Genomic DNA, 21,345 nt, shown 5'->3' with positions numbered 1-21,345 from the left:
GTAGTCTCTAATAGGGCCTGGAGGGGATTCTTTCTAACACACTCTCTAAAGGACACTGAGATAGCCTCTGCTAGAAAGACCCCCCCTCCATGGCCCATTAGCCCTCAATTGTAGTCTCTACTGGGGCCTCGAAGGGATTATTGCACTTTTGTTCCTTGTGTCTAAAGATTGTGTAGGGTGTGGCTGGAGGTGGTGCATGGAGGCGGGACATGGGTGGCGCTTGCTGCGGAATATGGGTGGGGCCTGTAAGGGGGCCCTTGATTTATTTTGCCCGGGGGCCCTGAGGGTTCTCAGTCCGCCCCTGCTAGTCTCTGTGCTATTTTTGCTCTCCTCACTCAAGTGCCCTGCTGTGATGTCAGAATATGACGTCACTCTGGCCCTGGCACGCAAGAGAGCAGGGCAAAATATTTCAGCTCCCTCGTCTCCTCTATTGCCCAGCAGCCAGCCTGCCCAGCAGCCCAGCTAGACCACAGGTGAAGCATCCACTCCAGTTCTTCCAAAGGTAGGGTGGACTTAAATTAAATTAAAATAAAAAATAAATAATTTGAGTGTGTTCATATTAGTGTGTGTGTGTCTGTCAGTGCATATGTGAGTGTCTGTGTGTCTGTCAGTGTGTGTATATCTGTCAGTGAATGTGTGTCTCTGAGTGACTGTGTGTGTCTGGCTTAGTGGGTCAAATCAGTGAGGAAGTATGTGTCTGTGAGTGTGTGTCAGTGTGTGTGTCAAACCAGTGAGGATGTATGTGTCTGTAAGTGTGTGTCAGATCAGTGAGTGTGTATGTATATCAGTGTAGGACGTCAGTGTATGTGGTTCTGGGAGTGTGTTTGTCGGTGAAAGAGTGTGTTAGTTAAACAGTGTGTGTGTCAATGACTGTGTATCTGTCAGTGAGTGTTTGTCAGTGCATTTATCAGTGAGGACGTGTGCCTGTCAGTCAAAGTGAATGTTGGTCAGGAATAGAGCAGCACAAAACCAAAATACACCACTGCTCACATGCCACCTAACAGTGTAGTGTGTTGATTAGTTTTTCCACAGGTGAAGAAGTAAAGGTTATAAGCAAAAAGACACATGTAATATACTGATTAGGGAACAGAGAAGTGGGGTGTTGCAAATCTGAGAGCAAAAGATGCAATAACTATGGTGAGGGTTGGACGGTTTTAAAGGCACAAACATGTTGGCATACCTCTATACATACAAAGTGGATTATAGGTGTTGATTATAAGTGTATACTATAAGAACTGTTAGTAGTTTGATAAAATCTAGAACCTGGATATAGGTTTTCTATAAATATATATATATTTTGCTGTTCTATTTGACCCTGAGGAAGGTCCCGAGCGGGGACCGAAACGTTGGTCGTTTTTTAACCATGTCCTAAATAAAAGTTTGAAGTTTTAAAGTCCGGAGAGCAGCCTTCCCTCATATTTTGTCTTTACATGATTTGGAGCTCTGGTGGTGCGCCCGGCATTGGACTAACTTTAAGCGTGAGTGCAAGGGATATTTCTATTTTATATATATATATATATATATATATATATATATATATATATATATATATATATATATATATATATATATATATAAATGATGATAATAATAATAATAATAATAATAATATATATATTTATTTTTATCAAAATGGGAAAACTTATTGACTCGAGTATAAGACTAGGGTGGGAAATGCAGCAGCTACTGGTAAATTTCTAAATAAAATTAGATCCTAAAAAAATTATATTGAATATTTATTTACAGTGTGTGTATATAATGAATGCAGTGTGTGTGTATGAATGCAGTGTGTGTGTATGAGTGCAGCGTGTGTGTATGAGTGCAGCGTGTGTGTATGAGTGCAGCATGTGTGTATGAGTGCAGCATGTGTGTATGAATGCAGTGTGTGTGTGCAGTGTGTTTATATGAGTGCAGTGTGTGTATATGAGTGCAGTGTGTGTATGAATGCAGTGTGTGTGTATGAGTGCAGCGTGTGTGTATGAGTGCAGCGTGTGTGTATGAGTGCAGTGTGTGTGTATGCGTGCAGTGTGTGTGTATGCGTGCAGTGTGTGTGTGTGTGCAGTGTGTGTGATCAGTGTGTGTGTATGTGTGCAGTGTGTGTATATGAGTGCAGTGTGTGTATATGAGTGCAGTGTGTGTATATGAGTGCAGTGTGTGTATATGAGTGCAGTGTGTGTATGAGTGCATTGTGTGTATGTGTGCAGTGTGTGTGATCAGTGTGTGTGTATGTGTGCAGTGTGTGTATATGAGTGCAGCGTGTGTGTATGAGTGCAGTGTGTGTATGTGTGCAGTGTGTGTGATCAGTGTGTGTGTATGAGTGCAGTGTGTGTATATGAGTGCAGTGTGTGTGTGTATGAGTGCAGTGTGTGTGTATGCGTGCAGTGTGTGTATGCGTGCAGTGTGTGTATGTGTGCAGTGTGTGTGATCAGTGTGTGTATATGAGTGCAGTGTGTGTATATGAGTGCAGTGTGTGTATATGAGTGCAGTGTGTGTATGAGTGCATTGTGTGTATGTGTGCAGTGTGTGTGATCAGTGTGTGTGTATGTGTGCAGTGTGTGTATATGAGTGCAGCGTGTGTGTATGAGTGCAGTGTGTGTATGTGTGCAGTGTGTGTGATCAGTGTGTGTGTATGAGTGCAGTGTGTGTATATGAGTGCAGTGTGTGTGTATGAGTGCAGTGTGTGTATGAGTGCAGTGTGTGTGATCAGTGTGTGTGTATGTGTGCAGTGTGTGTATATGAGTGCAGCGTGTGTGTATGAGTGCAGTGTGTGTGATCAGTGTGTTTGTATGTGTGCAGTGTGTGTATGTGTATGTGTGCAGTGTGTGTGTGTGTGTGTGTGTGTGTTGCAGAGCCTTGGTGGGGGGTGGGCAATTTTATTATTATTATTATTTTTAATTATTTTAATATTTTATTTTATTATTTTATTTTATTTAATTATTATTATTTTTTATTATTTTAATATTTTTTATTGTTATTTTTTATTATTTTATTTTATTTGTAATATTATTTTTTTACTTATTAATATTTTATTATTTAGATTTTTTTTTTTCGTCCCCCCTCCCTGCTTGATATATGGCAGAGAGGGGGGCTCTCCTTCCCTGGTGGTCCAGTGGGATTGGTAGTTCAGTGGGGGGGGCTGTGGGGGCTGCAGAGATGTTACTTACCTCTCTTGCAGCTCCTGTCAGCTCTCTTCTCCTCCGCGCCGTCCATTCAGCTCTTCTGTCAGCTCACACTGTAAGTCTCGCGAGAGCCGCGGCTCTCGCGAGACTTACACTGGGAGCTGACCGAGGTGCTGAACGGACGGCGCGGAGGAGAAGAGAGCTGACAGGAGCTGCAGGAGAGGTAAGTAACATCTCTGCAGCCCCAGTCTGTATTATGGCAATGCAAATTGCCATAATACAGACACTGACTCGAGTATAAGCCGAGTTGGGGTTTTTCAGCACAAAAAATGTGCTTAAACTCGGCTTATATACGGTAATTGTTCTTTACTCCATGCAATTTAACATTTATTGTTTGCTTTCCCCAAAAATAAAGGCTGACAATTATATTATACGTATGCAGATTAGTGTTTAACAATGTATTGACTATATACATACATACATACACACACAGGTTGGCCCAAAAGTAGGTATCCAAAATAGTTTATTTGCATTTTATTACATTGTATATAATATTAATATTTGTTTACCACTATTTAAACTCATAAGGGCTCGAAAAGCTTTTTTTGTGGGGTTGTTGATGGGTATGGGGAGGCTTGTAGTTAGGAGCTCTGGAACACCTAGCCAACAGGTGGGAAATAACTGGGCATCCTCTGTTGTTTTTTGTTGTTGTTTTTTTTGTAAATACGATTTTTATTTGTGGTAACAAGGTTAAGCCATGACTATGGGACTCGCAGGTCCCCATCAGCGTAACATGTATCATATAATATGGACAACCTGAGAAGGTTAAGCAACATTGAGTATTTGTCCGAGCTTGCATGACCTCGGATCTAATCTAATCAACAAAGTTCATGTAACATTTATAATTGCCACATATACATTTAGCGTGTGCACCCTTTGTCAGGGATGAGCAGCTTCAAGGCTCTCACTTCTATTAAAGCTTAATTTCTCCCATACCTCTCGTATCACCTGTGCAGGAGTAGTTTTTAGTTAATGCAAGCATTCATACAGGCTCGCCGGCCCACAAAGGTGACGGACACGCAGGTCCCGAGTATTGTAAGTTAACTTTTGTGAAGATATTTCTCCTGGGAGATGAATTTCGCTATTTATTTATGTAACTAAACGCTCCCCGTTATGCTAGTATTGTTTGTTCTAGTGTTTCTGGTGCTTGTGAGCATGGAACGCGTTAGTACTTTGCGTCGTGCGTGTGTATGCTTGAGGTTGGGGCCCTCAGTATTTGTACTCTGCCCTGCAGTCTATCCTTTGTCCCCGCCCGGGGAAGTAACCTGGCTCATCTATGGAGTCATAGGCGGGTTTGTGTTATGGGGAGCCGGCTAGCTTCTTCGGTTGGTTGGGGTCTGTCTGCTTTTGGGTCACTGGGATGTGTCTCATGTCGAGCTTGTCCCCGTTCCCTTTCCCTATGTTTGGTGTGTTTCCAATTGCTGCACCTTAGCGTACGTTGCATCTCGGGTTGTAACTATTTGCAGTTGGGTATACATTGCTGTCCAATGTGTGAAGTAAGCTTCCTTCTAGGGTTGAATCAGATCAGATTCACTCAGCCAATTTTGTTTTGGTTTTGCTTGTCTTTGTGAGAGTGTGTCTTTTTATTTGGGCATCCTCTGTTCCTATATTTGTAGTATTATAGAAAAGATTATTTCTTGAATAGGTCCCAAAGGATTAGCACACTTCTGATAATGGTTGAATCAAACCTGAAATGAAGCTTTTGGATAGCTGAAGTAAAGAAAGAAAGCATTTGTTTAAAAAGTCAAAATAGACCTTTATTTGTAATCTGCACTTATAATACAAATAGCACAACATAACGCTTGACAAATCTCTCATAACGAGATCAAAACGTTGTCCATTTCCTTGACCCAATAAAGCTGCATTAATATGAAGCTGCTGGGTGCCCATACTAGTTGTATTTTATATATATGAGTTGGAGAGTGTGCCTCCTCTGATGCGAGTATATCAATTGAAACTTTGGTCTGTGTGCTGTTCATCTCCTGTTCCTTTTGATGTTTTTTTTTTTTTTAGTATAAATTATTTTATTTAATTTCTTACACACATACATTTAACACTAGGACTACATAAGTCCAATACTGTTTTAACATAATTAACACATTTAACACATTTACATAATACAAAATACAAAATACAAAATACAAACACAATACAGTGTTATCTGCCGGGTCAGGCATTGAGAGGGGATATATCCTTAACTCATGGCTCTAATTCTTTCTGAGCTCAGGTAAATCCTAATATGCTTTATAGCCGATTTTCAATTTTGTTAAACCACCTTTGCCATAGGTCTCTTCTTTTGGGAGCATTCAAATATGGGATGCTCAGATCTCTCTCCATCATCCAAAGAATATCCTATTATACCCTCTCGCCAATTAATGCTGTATCTTCTCCCTGACTCTGGATTGTGGATACTCGACTATCACCACCAGGAGTTCCATATGTTTATGGAGAGATGCCTTTTTTATGCTGCTAATTTGTAAGTGCAATGAATAAATGTGAATTTATATATTTCTAAACATACTTCACTATATTGCATTTTTTACATCCACATATATCGTGTCGGAGGACATCTTTGCTCATCACACTACCCCTGAGAGGGTGAAAGGCCTGAATAATCGTTTGTTTGTGAGTGCATTTCTAATCTCACTTTAAACACTACTTATATTTACTTTTTTACGCTATGAAAGTTTTTTCAATTTTCACACAGATTCCATTCAAGGAAATTTGACCTATATCAGGTTGTCCTTTTGTATTCTATCTATTATACGTATTCTGGGTGGTTTCCACTTTTGTCTATTTGCTATACTCTCTCCATCATTGTCTGAAGACGGATTTGGTCCTTAATCGTATCCCAATTGATCGTTTGGTTTGATTTCCAATTCCGTGCTAAGACAATTTTGAATGCGATAAAGCAGTGAATAACAAAACATCTGATACTATAGACCATCTTTGGCCAGTGCATGTGTAGCAAGACTATCTCAGGTTTCATTTCTAACTCTATTCCGGCTATCTTGAGTATATTTTTTATCATCATAGACGCTTTTCCAAGTTCTTTGCTAAGGTGTTTCTGCAGGAAATATTTAAGTCTCAGGTACGTAAATACTTCTCGCTGGGACAGATGGAATTTCTGTAAAATAATATCAAAAGGCAATATGTTAACTGCACCTAATATCTGCGAGACTTTATATATTCCCTGGGTTCGCCAGCTGTCTAGAGAGATGTCCCTCATATTAACTTCTATTGTTCTCAGGTTTGCTGTATCCAAAATCGCATGTTTTAGAGACATTTTCATTTTAATTTCCTCCCAGACTGGCACCATTTGAGCCCATATAATATTATTTTTAATATCTATCTCCATTTTCATTAAAGGTTTTGTATTCCATAATATGCCCTCTGAACTTTTTAGACCTAGATCTTCCATTTCCATACAAAACCAACTTTCTTTCCTAGCCGTCACCGTCTGGGACCTGTACATATGTGTAATCACGTTTGCCCAGTATATAACTCTTATATTGGGAAAATTTAATCCACCGTCCTTGGTTTTTAATGATAAGATTTTCCTGTTTATTCTATTTTTCTTACCTTTATTAATAAAGTTCTCTAAATTATTCTGTAATAATGTCAACCAACTATCTGGAACCCTGAGTGGAATCATTTGAAATAAATAGTTCCACTTAGGGATAATGTAGGAGTTGATGACATTAATACGACCCCACCAGGTAATCTGCGCATTTCTCCAATCTTTGAGTAGTAAGTTTGTACTTTTTAGCAAACTTAAAAAAATTTCTTCCATCATTCTCTCTATATTTTTCGTAATGGTTATTCCTAAGCAGTCAAACTTCTGAGGTGCCCATGTAAATGCATAGAGATTACTAATTTCCTCTCTTGACTTTTTATCCAATTCAATACTCATCACAACTGTTTTTTCATTGTTAAGTTTATAATTTGCTAGTTGGCTATACCGTCTAACTTCTTCCATCAAATGCTTCAGAGATCTAATTGGGTCAGTGATTGTCAGAAGGATGTCGTCCGCATAAAGACTAATTTTTAGTTCTTTTTCTTCTATTTTCTATCCCTTTATATCTACATTGTTTCTAATATTTTCCGCTAAGGGTTCTATTGAGAGGATATATAATAGAGGTGAGAGCGGGCACCCTTGTCTGACTCCATTATTTATTGATACCCAATCTGAACATACATTAGGGCCTACTATTCTAGTAGAAGGATTTTTATATAGGGCCATAATTCCTCTTATCATCCAGCCATCTATTCCATAGGCTTCTAGGGTTAGTTCTAAAAACTTCCAGTTTAGCCTATCGAAGGCTTTTTCTGCGTCGACTGCTAGGGTCATAAGAGGAATATGTTTCTTGTTAGCGTTGTCTATAATGCTTATAATTCTTCTTGAATTGGAGCCCACCCATCTATCTGGTATGAAACCTATTTGGTCATTATAGATAAGAGTTTTAATAATACTTTTAAGGCGGTCTGCCAGAATGGATGAGAATATTTTTACATCTGAATTGATTAGAGAGATGGGACGGTAGCTGGATACTACAGCTGGATCTTTTCCTTGTTTCAAGATGGGAAGCATGTTTGCTCTTGTCATCTCTTCCGGGAAGCTACCTATTTTCACTGCGTCATTAAACGCTAGTGCTAGATGTGAACTCAAAATAGATTTATAAGTATGGAAAAACAAATTAGAAAAACCATCTGGGCCTGGTGTTTTTAACTTCTGGGTTTTGGATATAGCCCTAATCACCTCGTCCTCTGTAATCACTTTGTTCAAACTATCTTTCTGAATTTGGTCTATTTTTTTTAGCTTTGTACTGGTTAAATATTCTTTAATCTTTATTACTGAGGTTTCTACGGGAAGATTGTATAGTGACCCGTAGTAATCTCTAAAACAGTCTCCAATCTCTTTTGGATTTATATAGGTATTTGAGTTATATACAATCTTGGATATGCGCGCCTTAGCCTGTTGTTTCCTCAGCTTATTAGTTAACATCTTGTCTGTTTTATTCCCTCTACAGTAGAATCTAAGTTTTAATTTCTTGATATTATTTGCTATCTTAATATTTAAACATTGTAAAAAAAATTTTTGAACTTCTGCTATTCTTCTACCTCTCTCCATAGTAGGCTCATTTTTATTATCAGTTGTAAGCTTATAGAGTTCAATATGCAGGTCTCCTAGTCTTTTTTCTTTACCTTTAGCTTCATGATTTAGCTTTATAAGATAGCCTCTTACCACTGCTTTAAAACAGCACCAGGTGTTAAGATTTGAGGTATCCAAAGGGTCATTCTCCTTAAAAAAGCATTTTATCAGATTCTCCAACTTGGACTTGCTATGTTTATTATATAGCAAGTAATTATTTAGTTTCCAAGTTGAATTACTTCTAGCTGTCAAATTGTCTTTTAGTTCAAATATATACATACTATGGTCCGACCAGACGTTTTCCACAATATCTATCCTAGTCAAGTTGTCTACTAGATTCATATTTCCCCAAATCATGTCAATTCTTGAGTATGTGTAATAAACTCTCGATAGATGAGTATAATCTCTTACATCCGGATTTTGGAGGCGCCAGACGTCAAATAAATCATAATTATTTTTAATGTTGGTCAAAGAACTAGCGTTTTTAATTAATGCTTTGTTCAATGAGCTCCCTTTCAACAATTTTTTATCTTTTTGTGGATCTAGTATGCAATTAAAGTCGCCCGACACTATATATATCCCTGTTTTAACCAAATCCGCTTTGTTTAATATTTTCTTTAATTGGGAAACTGGAGCTACATTCGGAAGATATAGATTAATTATGGTGAATTTCACGTCATTTATCTTCGCCACCAAAATCATAAATCTGCCTTCCGTGTCTAAATCCTGATAGAGTTTCTCCCACTTAACCCTGTCCGAAATTATCATTGCTACACCTCTTTTCTTTTTGTCTTTCATGGATGCATGTAGGATAATTGGAAACGTATTACCTCCCCATGTGGGTTTCTCATTTTGTCTCCAGTGTGTCTCCTGGACTAAGCAGATATCAATCTTTTCTTTTATCATTTGGTTGTGTATCATAGATCTTTTATGCATAGTGTTTAGGCCCTGAGCATTTATAGACAAAAACGTAACCATATTTACCTTCTCTCTCTCTATTTTCTAGCCTCTTGCCTTTAAGACCCTTCAGATAGCACATGTTCATAACAAACAACAATACATTAATCGGGAACCTTTTCTGGTACCACATCTTTACCTATCTCGCCTAGGACTAACCTTAGTCTCTAGCGGATAGCCCCCGTCTCGTGAGTAGATCCCTACTCCGAGATTTATGCTTAAATTTATGCTATAAATAATGTTCCTTTTGATGTTACACAGTTTTTTGTCAGCTTTTATTTTTGGACAGTCAGAACACAATACATGTTTTATTACATTGAGTATGTATAATAATCACAAATTAGAGCTAAAATATGAGAAGACCTTCCATATTGGTAAGTTATGAACATATCTTAATGCCCATCTATGGCATAAAGTTTGCAGAAAGTTTCGGTACATTATTAAATATTGGTTCATTGGACTTGCAGGTACTTGTGGCACTGAATATAGGGTAAGGATAGCAGAGCTAAAATGGATGACAACAGGTTAGATTAACACTGAACAGATAGGATTATATAGGCATTGTGTAAATATCTTTAATAGGTGGCTCTGCCTGAAATATTACTCCTGACCAAGGTGGCAGTATGGTAGAGGATGGAAGACTAAGAACAAAAAAACCTTAGGTGCATATTGTTGAGCTGGGCTCTAAGTCCATGATCATCAACTGGTACCCTTTCTTCCCCGCAATACAGATGGAACCGCATTTGAATAATCCAAGTAGTGCTTCCTTTGAGGGCCTCTGCAGACCTTGGTGACTGAGAGCAGAAAAGAAGGTTGAAACATCCTCCAGAAAAATAATTTTATGCATAGTGCTTTCTGGCCATACATGTTAAGAGTGAGGTTCAAGCCAACGGAATGCTGAGCCAACATCCTATAATAGTTTTTTGCCATTACAGACTTGGTTAAGCAAACTAACTTCTTGGTTCCAAGTAGATAAGTGTGAATCTGTGCATATCGTAACAAATTGTGAGTTTGTGAGATTCAAAATAATATGGTACTATGTATTGTAAATCAGTCATAATCTGACTTTTTCCATTTGAGTTTGGCAGCACGCAATGGGATCCCTGGCAGCAGACTGGTTAAGGTAGAGTTTGCAGTAGGTGTTTTAGGAAATGTAGGGGTTCTTCAGAGTTAACCATTTCTGACATACCTCAAATTTTAATATTTTTCTTTCTTGATTCTCTTTTCTTTTATGTTTATTCACAACATATGTTCTTTCTGTGGGAACTTGAGATATTGAACCAACTCTTGTGTACTATTAATATCCTGGCGAAAGTACAGTACATCCTCTTTGGTAGAATTAATCTTGCTATTTGTGTAAATGCATATCTTTTACACGTACCACTTACCACTCCGGTCCTGCAGTAAAACATTTTTGTGTAACATTTATGAGATTAGTAATGTCCTTTCATGGTGGGGGCATCTCTGGTAGAGTAAGACAGGAACTAGAGGTGTATTTAACTCTGCAATGTAAACACTGTGGTTTCTACAAAACTGCAAGTGCAACCGCAAAAGGTTAAATTGGCATGACCGCAGCACCCAAGCCACTTCATTGAGACGAAGTGGTCTGGGTGACTTTAGTGGTTGTTTTATTGTTTTCCATGTATAGTGTGGGTTAGCTGCAGGGATCATTGATGGGTTTATATATATTCTAACACCCAAATATTGTATAAACTCAGTTCCACAGTCATATTTAAATATTACCTAAAGCCAAGGGATATCTTCTGCTGACAAATTAAAATGTGATTTACAATGGCCAACTTTCAGATAAGATTCTCTCAAGTAAGACATAATTGAATGTAGGGCAATGAAAAATATGTGGGGTTTAGTAAGAAAAAGTTAAATATAATCAGCAAAATGTCTAATCATCTGCTGTTACATGGTTAGCATGCCTAAGGTGCACTCCATACCCCTAAAGCATGTCAGCTTGCTGAAGTGCTTTAGGTGTGATGAGTGAGTCCTCTTGTTTTTTCATTTTTCCAAAAAGTGCAGATTTCAATAGAAATTGGCACTTTTATGAATTAACCTTGTTACACTAAAAGTTAAAGCAAGCACATTGCTAAAACACCACTGCCTCTTGCTTTTTGTAAATGGAAAATCTGTCTCACAACACCTCAGCAGACAAAACTGCAGATGTTTGAATAGATTGATTTAACTGTGCTTACTATCTGCTCTTTGAAGTCAACAGCCTTGATGCCCCAATGCAGGAACTCCCAATGCAACATATTGAATGACTTATTTGCATTGAGATATAGGAGAAGCTATCCCACTTGCTCACCTAGCACTAAGTGCTACAAGTTTACTAGCTACCTTATGGCATCAGAATACTACCAGTATAAAATAGTCCACATTCAGTAATGATATAGTGATAATACCACTAAGCCTACATAACCTAGAGCAGTATAAGGAAGGAGACAGGAAACTGCCCTTTGGTGCAGGTGCAATTGAGGCACTTTTTGGCTCACTACTGCACAATGCCACTAAGCACAATAAGGCACAGCTACCACTTATGACTGAGCTAACTTGCTTAACTATGTCTGTCTTTTTTTAATAAGACTCAGTATTTGGTATAGTAGGCTATGGTCATATCTAGCAGTCAATAATTTCATTAGACAGCTTGGTAGAGCAGGTGTCTTTACTTATATAGAGACATTTTGCCAATTGTTGATACAACAAGCTAATTTGCTCATTTCCAGTGAGCTGAGGTAATCCTTCTGTTATGTATCTCTTACACTGTTTAGATCTGTATTTTGGAGGCATTGATGCTACATGATCGATTTAGGTAGACATATATCCTGTGATGTGCCAGCTGAACATCTTCAATGCAGAATTATGGCCATCTTTTGATTTACAGTACATGCAATAAGTACATTTATTTCCTTTTACCTCTGACTGATGTCACTTATCTTTGACTTAGCAAGTGACTTTAAAGTGATGAAGCACTATCCAAATATAAAACTAAATAAATATCACTGTATGGTAAATATCCTCCAATGCAACATGCTTGCATTAATAAATATCACTGTATAGTAAATATCCTCCAATGCAATATGCTTGCATTTATAATGCAATTTTTATTGGTTATATATCTAAAAACAGCTTGCAAAAGCTGCAGCTTTTTTTGTCTAAAGTCTTTGCAAAACTCTATTTATAGCCCTGTCCAGACTTTCTGTGGGACGTCCGATCACAGATTTCCCAAATGCAGCTAGATGTGACATCTTTGCAGGTGCTCTGGGCAATTCCTCCCAGCACAGAGAGTGTTCTAGGGGAGAGGAATGAGAATCTGGATACAATGATGATACAATTATGGCAATCCGAAGTAAGCATACAAATAAGGCAGCTATCTACTAAAGAGTAAAATTAAGAAAAACTAAATTTGCTCTTTATATTGTTTCCTAGATAGGTCCCTGTAGCGAAACCAACCTCGCCACTGGACATTGGAGAAGACTGATTGCCAGCCTCCTGCCATGTGACTATGGCCCCTGGGATGTATTGCCCTTTAAGAAACTGATTTGGGGCTTATGGACTTGTATTGTACTGTGTATGGCCCTTTAAGAACCATCTGGGGACATACTGTGACTTTTGGGAACGATGCCCCTTTAAGACTGTGTCCCCTGTCCCCCTAAAATACTTTGTTTGTGCCCAATTCCCACTTGGTTCAGTAGATAGGGCTTACTGAACCAAGTACCACACAGGCGGACCACCAAGAAGTGGAAGTGTGCAGGCAATTTACCTCCCAGAATGGGAGGCTGCTGTAGCTAAATTGCCGACCGCTGGTGGGCCGCCGTTCGCACAAACGAACGAGCGGCGGCCATCTTTTTTCATTCAAATGCGGTCAGCGGTGTGTGCAGCCAAATTCATGGAACTGAAATCGGCTACACAGTTCCACTAACACCGCTGACCCTTACTTTCTCCTCCACTGAGTTTTCAGCCACAGAGACTAAGTCCTGTTCGGCAATTTGAACGCACGGTCGAATGGGACTTAGTCATTTTTTCGATGTGAAATTGACCGACTGCGCAGCCCAAATCTATGGAACTGTTTTGGGCATGAAAACGTGCTTGCGGTCGGTCATAAAGGACTTCCAACTAACTTTTTAACCCCAGGATAGAATTGGCTGAATTTTGACTATGTTTATAATTACAGTGTGCTGAATAATAATATGTTTTATGAAGATTGAATGCATATTTTTAAAGTTACAGTACATGTGTAAAAACTGTATTTTAAGGATACCAAATTATGTGCTAAACAGTGCCCTAATTTAGTATCCTTTGGAATGATGGGAATAACGGCATCCTAATTTTGGAAAACAAATACATTTTTTTTCTAAATTTTGATTTGGTTCTGAATCAAGAATTTCCAAATTTCATATGTACCAAAATGTAAAAAACAAAAAACAAATTGGAATGAGACGAAACAAAACATTTTTTTTGTCCATGTACATCTCTAGTGCCTTCTCAGCTCCTTGGAATGGGATACATGGCTCATAACATCCAAATTACCATATATCAACATTTTTAAAAGTAAACATGGTGCATGCACACAGTGATTCCTGTTTTGGGGCACATCAAGACACAGTTAAAGCGGCACTGTCATGCCGAATTCCGTTTTTTTTTTTTTTAACCCCCCTCCCGCCTCAACTACATCCAATCGACCCCCTAGTCACCCCCAAATGCCCCTATGCCCCCCTATTACCTATTTTTTATTCTTTATTTTCTGCCCCGATCTATATTCAGGGCGCCGCCATCTTTGTGTGGGTAGATGAAGTCCCTGTGGGACACGTCATCTGCCCACACTAGATAGCACTGAGATTCCCGCACATGCCCAGTGAAACACCTGGACATGCGAACGGGAATTTCACCTATTCATTCATTCATCAGACAGACGAATGAATGAATAGAAAAAATCAGACGAACAAACTAACACTGTGTATCAGTGTTCGTTTGTTTGTTCGGTTTATTACAAGGAGGGAGCTACCGGCTTGCAGCTCCCTCCTTGTAATATGTAACTATAGAAGCGGCAGGGAGCAGTGCTCCCCACCACTTCATAAGCCCCCCAGGTCCCCTCCTCACTCTATGGGGGTCAATATGACCCCCATAATAGCACAAATGAGATTAAAATCTCCCCAATGCCCCTACTCGCTATATCGCGAGTAGGGGCATGTCCACTAAACAGTGAGCAGCCTGTGGCTGCTCACTGTAAAAAAAAAAGGGTAATAAGGGGAGGACGGGGGACCTACTGTCCTCCCCCGGCGGCCCCCACCCCTGGACGGCGGGTGGGGGCCATAATGGGAATGAGGGGGGACCTACTGTCCTCCCCCCCGGCCCCCACTCCTGGGCGGCGGGTGGGGGCCATAACGATAATGGGGGGGACCTACTGTCCTCCCCCCGCCCCCACCCCTGGGCGGCGGGTGGGGGCACTAAGTAAATTCCCCCCCCCCATCAAGGTGACTAGGGGTGCCCAAGCCCCTAGTCACCCACCCCCCACCCAAATAAAAATGCCCCTACCTACCCCGCTCACCCTAAAAAATAGTGAGGGGGGAATAAAATTGCTAACCTGTAAAGTAAAATTAAACTTACCATTCGACGTCTTCTTTTTTCTAAAATCTTAATTTTTCAGCCCCAAAAAAGGCCAAATAAAAAACCATCATAGCCGTCGAACTAAAAATAAAATAAAAAACCCGAGCGCAAAAAAAAACCCGATGAAAAAGAAAAAACCTGAGCGCACAAAAAAATAATCCATCTTCACCCATGGAGGGCTCCGCGCAGACTGAGCTCCGCAGGGCGGGGCAAGGCTTATAAAGCCTTGCCCCGCCCTGCAATTAGGCTAAGAACACTCTGATTGGTGGGTTTAAGCCAATCAGAGTGCTCTTTGTCATTTTACAAGCGTGGGAAAGTTCTTTGGAATTTTCCCACGCTTGTAAAATGACACAGAGCACTGTGATTGGATGGCTTGAAATCCATCCAATCACAGTGCTCTGTGTCATTTTACAAGCATGGGGAAATTCCAAAGAACTTTCCCATGCTTGTAAAATGACATAGAGCACTGTGATTGGATGGCTTGAAATCCATCCAATCACAGTGCTCTGTGTCATTTTACAAGCGTGGGAAAATTCCAAAGAACTATGAATATGGCACAGTCTGTATTATTCACATAAGGATGTCAAGCTGTAACAATGCAAAACTATGTTCTATGCATGCTCTGGGCTTATATCTTTCTGTTTTTATTTATTTTTGTATTATACAGTGTTGGCCTGTACCTCATCTCTGCCTTTTTAAGGCTTAAGGATGTATTCATCGTATTGTTTTGTTTTGAAAGAACAGCATTAGTTCAGGGACACATGGAACAGAAGAAAAGAATGGAGGGTGTGAACAATGCAAAATCAAATAATATACAAAGAGCGCTGCTGGATAACCAAGTAGGCAGAGTTGGCACATGCCTACAGGTGCATTTCCTGTTGGGGCAGGGACGGATTTTCCTATAGGCTAACTAAGCTTCAGCCTAGGGCCTCAAGATCAAGAGGGGCCTACATTCAAATTGTTAGCAAAATTAAAATTACACTATTCTAAAAACAGTGAACACTAAAACACTGAACCGAAAATAAGGAGAAATTCTACGCATATGATATGACCAGTGGCGTACTAATAGGAGGCGGGGGGGCGGGGGGGCGGGGGGGCAGAGGGGGTGGTCCGCCCTGGGTGCCACTTACTAGGGGGCAGACTGCAATGCCCCTCCTGCCGCGATCGCCGAGACCGGCGGTCTGCAGCTCCGCAATGTGCAGGGCTGCAGACCATGGATCTCGCGTGCACTGCCCAATCAGAGTGTTGCCGCGGGTTACCATGGCAACGCTCTGATTGGGTCTTGTGAGATCAATGGTCTACAGCTCTGCAGAGCTGCAGACGGGAAATGAGGGCTACCGGACCACCAGGGACCCCACCGGACCACCAGGCAGCCCCCACTGGACCACCAGGGATTTAAGGTATTTTTTTTAGTCCCCCCCCCTCCTCATCACCCCCTCCCTCTCACAATCAGCCCCCTCTCCTCATCACCCCCCTTTTCCCTCTCATAATCACCCCTCTCTCCTCATCTCGAACTTTTTTTTATTTATTATCCGTGCCACATTTTTTATAAAGGTTAGTACCAATCACAACATGTTTAATTTAACATATTGATATATATCACAGTTATGATGTATTTTATTGTCTCTCATGTAATTTACAAACTTAAAATGGGAGGTGAAAGGGCCTCATAAGTGGAATAGCCTAGGGCCTCTTTTCATCTAAATCCGGCCCTGGTTGGGGGCATCTGTTTTTAGCACTTATAATGCGCATTTCTGAGCTCAAGTGTGCTGGCGGGGACAGATATGTACCAGGTGCCTTGTCAGTGCCCTGTAGTCCAGTCAATTTTAATAGCAGAGGCACAGGAACAGCTTTAGAGGGTGTAAACTGAGTGTTGCCCCAGCTCCTCCAGTGTCTGTGTGTGAGGCTGGAAACGAAGAGGAAGTGCTTAATTCCCATCCACCCACTAAAAGATTAGCATACAGAAAATGCATTGCAGGACTTGCTGCAGCTATGCTATCAATCAATGGAGGGTGAGCATTTTGCAGATAACTCTTCAAACTCCACAAGTTTGTAAACCCCTAATAATCCCATTAGTAGTAAATTCGACCCCTCAATAAACCTAAAAATAACCCTTCCTGTATTTAGCAAAGCCTGCAAGAAGAAATATACACACAAACATACATATATATAAATATATATGCAGTTGTTAAGTTTGGTTTAAATATATTTTTAGATGATTATCAGAGTTATTTACTAAAGTGAGATTTCAAAGTAATTCTTGTAAAGTAGTTTAAGGTAAAAACTGCGGAACTGGAAACATTCTCTGTCAGATATACTTTCATTTCCGCTACTGTGAATTTAAATTTTAAAATTCTCTTTGAATTCACTTTGAATTTTCACTTTAGTGAAAAACCCTGTTTACATCTACAATGACAAGATGATAAATTCATTAAAATCACTTTGTCTTGGGGCATGGCAGAGGGTCTACAGGCATCTGACATGCAAATCTGACCCCAAACATGGAATGTAAGTGTGCAATAAAAAGTCACATGTAGTCATGTAAATAAATTACCTTAAATAGGTATGTGGAGTTTAAGTAAATTCAAGAACACATTCTTAAATGAAATAACATGAAATTGGGGGGCGGAGCCTAGCAGTGAAACAGGCCAGATGCCATATCTGGCAGCTCTTGAAAATACAAACACAATCCGCTCGATATCGCAAAAACTAAATGCCATCCAGGCACAAAACCCACAGCACTGAACAGGGGAGACCATCCCGCATCACCCAATGCCCTTCCGGTATACCCCAAGGCAGGCCAAGCTGAAAAGCAAAGTTCGGGCCTACTACACACCGAGCAGCCGTGGCCTGGAGTACCTGCTGGGTGGAGAGGACGCCTGGAACGCCGGGGGAGAGCTGCAACAGGACTCAGAGTACGAAAGCACGGAGATGGGACGCAGATCACAAAGATCCCAACAAGGTGCTGCCACAGCACAGCCTGACATAGGCATTCTATTCCAACGACAGGCACCCGCCAAAATGGCGGCCGAAAAAGGCCCAGACCTCCCACACACGGCTACCCCCACAGATCAAACCTCCCAGGGAGTCACACAAGGGGCCATGCAACCTAAACAAACCATGCTGCCCAAACCCACACCCCAGCAGGGAACCACAGATCTGGCTACCAGCAACTGCAAACCATGCTGTAGGACATACAACGCTTGCTGGCAGCAGATTTACCTGCGCTCAAACGAGCATGCAACAGATCACAGAGAAAGTTGTCAATACAGAGAGCAAAGTTAGAATGATCCAGGGAGAAATCTCCATGCTGAAGGAGTCCTTCCTCCAACTGCAACACAGCCACCAACTCCTCACAGTACAAGTGGCAGCACAAGAGGATAAAAACTGACGCAATCACATTAAAATCAAAGGCATACCCGCCTCAGTAAACAAAGAGGACCTACCACACTATATTAGGAGACTCATGCAATCACTACTACCACCCGCAATGGCAAGGAAGCTCACATTCGCGGGGATATACTGCTTACCAACACCTCCCAGAACCGCCACCATGCTTGCTGGAGATGTCATCGTCCGCTGTGTCCTACCCCAAGACAAGGGGCACATCATGAATGCGATCAATTGCAAGACTCCACTGGATTTCGAAGAGTCCCAACTAACCTTCTATCAGGACTTAACCAAAACCACTCTGCAATGGAGAAAATCACTCAGTGAACTCACCAGTCAGCTGCATTCAGCGGGGATACCATACCACTGGGGTAACCCACACTCCTTACTAGTCATCCACAAAGGGACCACACACAAACTCTCCTCGGGGACTGAAGCACCCGCACTTCTAACGAAGCGTGGCCTACCGAACAAATCCGACCAAAACACCGCCCAAGCCTGGAACCCAGCAACCGCGGAAATATTAATTCCAAGAAGGCAGAGACTGGACACACAGGCCACCTGACAGGTGGGGGGGGGAGAAGTCTCCTACCCCTGCCTTTTCAAAGGCGATACAAAATGTTCATGTTATAAAATGCCTATATACCATTTACTGCACACGCATACTTGTTAATGTTACACAAGTTACGACACTAGTTTAATGCTTATTACAAGAGCCTGCTAGAGAAGGCGCTGACACACAATACCGCGTCCACAGAACACGTATCACGGCGCAAGACGGAACACCCCCCGCCCCCGACAGCCCCAAGGTTAGGGCTACCACCACTCATGAGTAGTCTCTATTGAGCTCAAGCCAACTACACCTCTACCGAGAGGTAGAGCATACTGAAGACTTATTTACAGGACTCAACAACCAGCATTGCAACCTCTACCAAACCCATACTGACTCAAGCAAGGAACCAGAACCACGACCAGCCCGCTGATAACACTCACACTGGGCCAGACCTCCGCAACCGACCCATGACCTAGGTAACAAAACCACAATCTCATACGTTAGCTACACATATTATAGACCTTACTCACCACCTAGGATTATCTGCTTGTTATAACTAAAAGAAAAAATTGTGCTAAGCTCTGACACATGCATTGTATAATCTTTGTTGAAATCTGTTCATACCTGCTATTATGCATATGGAAACCTATTGTGGGTTTGCAGCACGCAAAAAAAAGAATAATAATAAAAAAAAAAGAAATAACATGAAATTAAGTTTTCACAGCAAATCAACATGTTAAGGGCTCTGGAAAAAAGCATAGTTCTACTATAGTATAGACTATCAAGGTTTTCCAGGAGTAGAGGATTTTCATTGAATTGCTATGCACCATTTTACTGTTCATACAATGTGAGTAAATAATGCATGTAGGACAAATGCAACAATTTCTGGAAAGAAGGCTAAGGAATACCCTTTTCTGTCTCATTAGAGTTTTTTCCTGTTACCCGAAAGCAGCAAGGTCAATTTTTAGAATATGACAAGTAGTTTGCCTTGACCTCGGCCATGGCAAATGGTACTAAAAACTACTGTGTACATAGGCATTTTGGATGTGGGAAGATTACTTTTTTTTTATTTTTTTTGCGTTTCCATTTGGTCTAATGAATAATATAGCCAGTGCTGCTGGCCAAGAGTAGTGGGGGTTTGAGTGCAGGACTTATTACTGTGTGTAGAGATATAGTGAGTGGTAGGTAAGTTTGGCACTATCTTGCTAACCTGCATTTTTAGTGGGTGAGCATAGTATGAATAGCAATTCAAAAACCTTTAGAGTGCACAGTTAGCTTTATTTGTTAAAGGGACACTATAGTCATGAAAACAACTTTAGCTTAATCATGCAGTTTTGGTGTATAGATCATGCTCCTGCAGTCTCATGCTCAGTTATCTGCCATGTAGGAGTTACATCACTTTGCTTATGCAGCCCTAGTCACACCTCCCTGCATGTGACTTACATAGCCTTCCCAAACACTTTCTGTAAAGAGTCATATAATGTTTATACTTTTTTTTAATTGCAAGTTCTGTTTAATTTAGCTTTTTCTTATCCTCTGCTCTGTTAATAGCTTACTGGACTCTGCTGGAGCCTGCGGTGTCTGATTAAAGTGCAATTTACAGAGCAGGAAAAAAAAGCTTTTAACCCCTTAAGGACACATGACATGTGTGACATGTCATGATTCCCTTTTATTCCAGAAGTTTGGTCCTTAAGGGGTTAAACTAAGTTACATCTGATTGAAAATGAAACCATTTTGTTTTCATTCAGGCTGTGCCAGTCACAGTCAGGGGAGGTGGGGCTAGTGCTGAATAAAAATAAATAAATGTGATTTAACTCCTAAATGGCTAAGAATGAAGCAGGGAAACTTCGGAGGCATTATCTATACACAAAAAACTGTTTAAGTTAGCTAAAGTTGTTTTGTTGACTATAGGGTTCCTTTAAGGCTTTAAATGTAATAGAGAAGCTTTTATGCGTGAATAATGTCAGGGTTATGAACTAAAGTAAGAATTATGAGGAATTCAGAGTGAATTACATTTTTTACTCTTGGTCTTCCATTTGAAATTCACTTTGAATTAATAACAGTTCTAACTTTAATGAAAACCCTGTATAGGACATGAGCATAATTCTTACAACAAACGTTAATCAAAGAAATGTCGAGATTTTCCTGTTTAATCTTTGCAAAATGTACATTATACTATTGATAATTTGGATAGATTTTACAAATATCACTAGAAAAAAAAATCTTACCCAATGCTGTTCTTGCTGGTGTAGCATCTTTTTTGATCCAAAATGATACCCAGGACAATACAACTGTCAATATGCAAGGGATGTAAGTTTGAATAGTGAAGTATCCCATTCTTCTGCTTAAATCAAAGTACACAGTCATGACAATATAATCACCTATTGAAATGAAGAGAAACATTGTACATTTATTAGGCTTTAACCCAAAATAAGAAATATTTGATATCTGGAGTGCAGCAGAAACCTTATTTTTTACATTTTACTTACTTCTCCATA

At 40.3% G+C, this 21,345-nt stretch overlaps 1 protein-coding gene across 1 annotated transcript in view; it reads right to left on the bottom strand.

The window, feature by feature from the left end:
* The window catches only part of GABRG3 (gamma-aminobutyric acid type A receptor subunit gamma3), a 647,580-nt gene that overhangs the window by 9,601 nt on the left and 616,634 nt on the right, over positions 1 to 21,345 (bottom strand). Inside the window, exon 7 of the mRNA XM_063444658.1 lies at positions 21,076 to 21,228. Coding sequence (XP_063300728.1) covers positions 21,076 to 21,228 — 153 coding nt within the window. The remainder of the gene's footprint in view (positions 1 to 21,075; positions 21,229 to 21,345) is intronic.

This window comes from Pelobates fuscus, chromosome 1, assembly GCF_036172605.1.
Source record: "Pelobates fuscus isolate aPelFus1 chromosome 1, aPelFus1.pri, whole genome shotgun sequence".
Lineage (NCBI taxonomy): Eukaryota > Metazoa > Chordata > Amphibia > Anura > Pelobatidae > Pelobates > Pelobates fuscus.
This window is presented reverse-complemented; position numbering and strand designations above follow the sequence as displayed.